The 5,436-nt window shown below is 47.8% G+C and overlaps 1 protein-coding gene across 1 annotated transcript in view; it reads left to right on the top strand.

The window, feature by feature from the left end:
• Positions 1–4,347: 4,347 nt before the first annotated feature.
• Positions 4,348–5,436, top strand: part of LOC149857714 (uncharacterized) — a 3,861-nt gene continuing 2,772 nt past the window's right edge. The window contains exon 1 of the mRNA XM_090063959.1: positions 4,348–4,413. Within this exon, the coding sequence (XP_089920085.1) occupies positions 4,348–4,413 (66 nt within the window). The remainder of the gene's footprint in view (positions 4,414–5,436) is intronic.

Genomic DNA, 5,436 nt, shown 5'->3' with positions numbered 1-5,436 from the left:
TGGGGAGGGACAGGGTGGGGTGTGGGACAGGGCCATGTGTGCCTCATCCCAGGGGAATGGGGTGGTGCGTGTGTGGGGGGGGTGTCTCACACTGATGTGCGCACCCCTGGGGGAGGCGTGGGTGCCGTGTGCCTCTGGATCTGTGTGTGGGGCAAGGGCAGGGTGCTGCTGTGTGCTGGGGCTGGGTGCGGCACTGGGCTTTTCCCAGCAGGGAGGCAGGGCAGGACTGCACTTGGGGAGGGCAGCAGTGGCACTGGGAAGGGGGGCTACAGGCTTGGCTAAAGCTACACCAAAATTTTCCATAACCCCCCCGAGCCCTCCCCTAGTGCTGCTGCTGCCCACTGTGAGCACAGCCCCTGCCCAACTTCCCCACCTGGAAAAGTATGGCACTGCCTGGCCCCAGCCCACAGCAGCAGCCCACCCTCACACTGCATACAGATCTGGGGGGCACTTGCCCCCTTCCCTTGCTCCCCCTCCCCTCCTCTCCCCTCCCAACAGACTTATCAGCTGGACACTGCTCTCCAAGCTGCCGTGCTTGCATATCAGCAATCGGATTGGTATCAGCTGATATGGCTCATTAATAATTGGCCATTGGTATCAGCCCAAAACAACATTATCAGTTCATCCCTACCTGCCATGCTTCTGCTCAACTACAAGCCAATAGTCCACAATATGGACTCTGTTCGGCTTGAGGCTCAGTCTGATCTGAGACCTGGAATAGATTATTGTGTGTGACATGAATGAGAAGGCAAAAAACAATTCCAGGGAGTGTGATGCCCAGGAAAATGGTGGGTAGCTCCAATTCCTTTTTCTCTTACCTCCGACATCTTCAGGAGGCCTTTTGCTAGAGCCATCCAGAACCCCATTTTTCCCTGGAAGAACCCGTCCTCGTTGAGCAGAGGGGAGTTCTTGAGCACTTCGCAGACTGGGGAGCCCTCAGAGAGGTTGGCATGCAGGCCAGTTAGGATGTTATGCCTACAATGTGAAAAACATGCCAGGTGAGCTTTGCCTGCTCTGCAGCCAGTGAGGCACCATTGAAGGAGCTGAATTGATTGATGGAGAGTGGCTTCATTCTTTCCATCCATTGTCACTGCTCCCCTAGAACAGTGTTTCTCAACCTTTTAAGTAGCAAGTACCCCTTAACTTCTGAAAATTTTAGTAAGTATCCCAACACTCAGTTTTCTAGGGGATTTTATATTTACAGACTAATATGTGCCATATGTTGGAAGAAGGGCTGTGCATATAAGGCCGTGATATGACAGATGTCTAATCTGGTGTGGGTAGGGTCACCATCTTTTACACCAGGGGTGCACAACTCAAGTATGTGTGGGCTAGAAGTGATGTTGGCCAAAGCTAGGAGGGCTGAAGCCAGTGCCGTACAAAGCGTGGCGCACCAAATTATTACTGGGGAATTTAAAGCGCTATGCATTGCATGGCGTACCAATTTTTTTGCCATAGTTTTTAGAGGAGGGCAAGAAAGAGAGAGAGAAGAAAAGAGTGCGAGAAAGAGTGTTGGGGTACCTGTGTAACCCCTGCCTGTGTCTTGCATACTCCCAGGGGTATGCATACTACAGGTTGAGAAACTACGCCGTAGAAAGACACTAAACAAAGTAGCTGACTTCCTAGCGGGCACAATCCTGTGCTGAGGTGCTTTGCATCTCACACACCTGGGATCCCATGAAACAGAGGAGCAGGAACAAGAGCCATGAAGCACCTCAGTCAAAGTCAGCACCGCTGTAACTCTACCAGCTCTATTGGCACAGACAACAGCCAGGCTTCCAGAGTGGGTGGTTCCCATGTTAAGGATGAGTTTTTGAGGTATTTCAGTTTTGCCTGACAGCTTATGTTTAAGCTGCCCTTAGGCAGCATCCAATTCTAGGCCGTGCATGCCATATGCAGCTGTTACAGTAACAGCACAAGCTACATCGGCGTAGTAAATAACGGCAGATTTAAGGGTGATGCAGTTCAACAGGCTGGCCTGGGAACTGCAGCCAGGTGCTCAGCTCCTCTGTTGATGTACAGGAAGGACGGGTGACTGGTCAGCAAAGATAGAGCTGTACATATTAGCACATCCCTGTATTACAGAAGCAAGTTACAGCAGTAAGTGTTAGCAGAACATAAGTGCAAAGCCTGGAGTTAAGCACCCCAAAGGTCTGACTCAGCAACTGTGGATTAAAAAAAAATCCAACAAGAGCCAGTGGATCAAACTCCTCTTAAAGCTTTTTATGGAGATACTTCATATTAACCACTGCATTTCCTTGCTCGGTGTTTGTTACGGCTTCCCCGACAATGCACAATGGGAATTGCAGGTGCTGACAACCCTGGTTACTTTCTTTATGCCTAAGGAGTTGGCTGAAAGGTTGCCTTGATGTTTCTTCCAAACAGATTCCTGAATGGAGGTTCCCCTTGGCTTCTGGCAGGCACAGGATGGGTGAGGGGAAATGAAGGACGAATGCAGTGCCTCTCCCAGTGTTGCTGTCACAAAGTTGTCTTCAATCAGGGCACAAGCCCTCTCACGGTTGCCTCTAACCTCAAGCTGCCTGATGGACAGAAGCTTAAAGCTAACTGTGTCAGCCGCAACGTGGAAAAGTCACATTAAATGGGAATGGCATCCCTTTGTCAGAGGACATTATGCAGCAAGGAGGCCTGCATAGGCAAGCATATTTAATGGCCACCAGTGCCCCAGCTCTGGGCTCCCTGGTGCTTCCTGCCAAGAGCTGGCCAGGATTTTTTCCATTGTTGGAAAATGCTGAAATCAAAGCTGTAGAAACCGAAACTGTTCACAGACACACAGCAGCTCTGATGAAAGAGTTGTTGAGAAATGGTTTTTCGGGCTTGGGGGGAATGCATGTTCACTCTCTCTCCTTGTCTTTTGTTGAGGCTGTTTGACTTTGTGATCCAATGGATACATTACAGGCAACCCCCACTTAGGGCTCTTAACTGGTTCCAGAAAAACTGAGCGCAAAGAGAAACAGTGTTAAGTGAAACCAATTTTCCCATAGGAATTAATGTAAATAAATATAATTAGTTCCCAAAGCCCCCCACTTGTACTATAAAATCAATGAATTCAGACATCTAAATGTAAGTAAATACTTTATTTAACACTTTGAACTTACATATAAAATTACAAAATAAAGTAATGAACTGTATGCACAGACACTTTCATTTTCACTTCTTGCTCTTTTGGCTCCTTCAGCACTCAGAGCTGTCAGGGGATGTGTCAGTTTCAGGGGATTTTGAAGTACTTGGCTGAGGATTTTTTGAGGGGTGGCTGCAGGGGTCGAAGCGGGGGTTGTGTACTTCCTGAAGATGGAATCTATTGATAGGTACACTTCAGGCATCTTCTTTTCATTGTAAAGCAGCCTGTAACAATTGACTTGATTGTTAACTCCTCTTGCAACTTTAGATACTGGCGATGTGTAGTGGGTGCATGCAGGTGCACGTGCACCCCCTGAGATTGGCAGTGCATCCCTGTGAAAAGCACTGCTGACCCTGCCAGCAATGCCTGTGGGCAGTTGCCACTCGCCACCCCCCTGACCTCACCGCCGACACTGCCGGTGGCATCTGCAGGTGGTTCCTGATTGCCGTTGGCCACCACTGACACTGCTGGTGGCATCTGTGGGTGGTTGCCAACCACCAGTCAGCGTTCACTACTCGCCACCCCTCACCCTGCCACCAATGCTGTCACAGCTGCCTGCAGGAGCTCCCTGCTCGCTGCTGCCATGCCCCTGCTGCTGACACCATAACCACCACCTGTGGGCGGTCACCATACCCCACCAGCCTCCGGGGGCACGTGCCGTTCATGACTGCAGAACTGTGCTGTCAGGGTCATTCTCATCAAAGTAGAAAAGAAAAGCTTTAAGATATTTGAAAGCTTCAGCCATGCCTTTGCTGGTTAAGGCCCTTGCTGGTTGAACATCTTCCTCAGCATCTTCTTCCTCTTCATGGCTTCTCTGCTGCTCTATTTGAATGAGGTCCTCATTACGCAATTCCTCCCTGTTGGAATCGATCAACTCCTGAATGTCTTCAGCTTCAAGTTCATCAAATCCAATTTTCCTTCCAAGCTCAATGATACTGTCCTGAATTGTCACCATTTGTTCCTCAAACTCTTAGGAATCCCGGACACAGTCTGCCCAAAGCTTTTGCCAGACAGCATTCATTGTTTTGGAGGCAACTTCATCCCAGACACGTAAAATGTTATCTATTGCATTGAGCATATTTTAGCCCTTCCAAAATTCTTTTAGGGTCACAGCACCCTCTCCATCTGTAGCCCTGACAGCCTGAGCAAATGTTTTCCTTATGTAATAAGCCTTAAAGGCATTAATGACACCCTGGTCTATCGGCTGTATGATGGAGGTGGTATTGAGGAGCAGGAAAAGAACTTTTACATTATCACTGAGCTCATCAAGTGTGGTAGGATGCCCCCATGCATTGTCTAAAATAAGAAGTGCTTTATGAGACAGATTGTTCTCAGCACAATATTTCTCAACTACAGGACAAAAATAATCCCTTAAACCAACTCTGAAAGACTGACATTGTCACCTAGGCCTTCTTGTTAGACATCCAAATGGCTGGCAGACTGCTTTTAAGATACCCCCTGAGAGCCCTGGGGTTTTCAGAGTGGTATACAAGCAATGGTTTCAATTTAAAATCCCCTGCAGCATTGCCACCAAGCAATAAAGTAAGTTGATCCTTGGACACCTTGAAACCTGGCATTGACTTCTCCCTGGAAATGTAGGTCCTAGAAGGCATCCTCTTCCAGAAGAGGCCTGTCTCATCAGCGTTGAAAACTTGTTGAGGTGTATAATCCCCCTCCTCAATAATTTCCACAAGCTTATTTCTATAACTGGAAGCTTCTTGGGTGTCAGCACTAGCAGCCTCCCCCTGAATAGAAACAGTATGCAAGTTGCTGCGCCTCTTAAATCTTTCGACCCACCCCCTATTTGCAAAAAAAGGCTCGGAAGCAGACCCCTCAGGCAGTTTTTTCTGTAAATCATCATACAGACTCTTAGCCTTCTTCTGAATAAGCAGCGTACTCAAGGGCATACGCCACTGAGTTGTATCCTCAATCCACACACTTAACAGCCTCTCCATTTCTAACATAATTGAAGCCCTGCTCCTACTGAGTTTAAAAACATTCAAAGGAGTTACAATGCTACCGCATTCTTTTATTTTGTCTTCATTTTTCAATATGGTCCTAACAGTTGACCCAGCCAAATTCAACACCCTACAGACCTCATTCTGGTGTTCCCCTGCTTCACTTTGCTTCAGAACATTCAATTTAAGCTCCAATGTAACACTTTTGCGCTGTTTTTTCTCAGCACTTGCACTCAGAGTCAGTTGCATGTTTGTGACTCATGGTGCAACTCAAAAAATGAAGCAAGACACAAGGACAAAAGAGCATGAAAGAGCACAAAAGTTTTTGACAAAGCAAGA

Source organism: Crocodylus siamensis, chromosome 9, assembly GCF_052110815.1.
Source record: "Crocodylus siamensis isolate JL-2025a chromosome 9, ASM5211081v1, whole genome shotgun sequence".
NCBI lineage: Eukaryota > Metazoa > Chordata > Crocodylia > Crocodylidae > Crocodylus > Crocodylus siamensis.
Note: the sequence above shows the minus strand (reverse complement) of the source record. Positions and strands in the feature narration are given on the sequence as shown.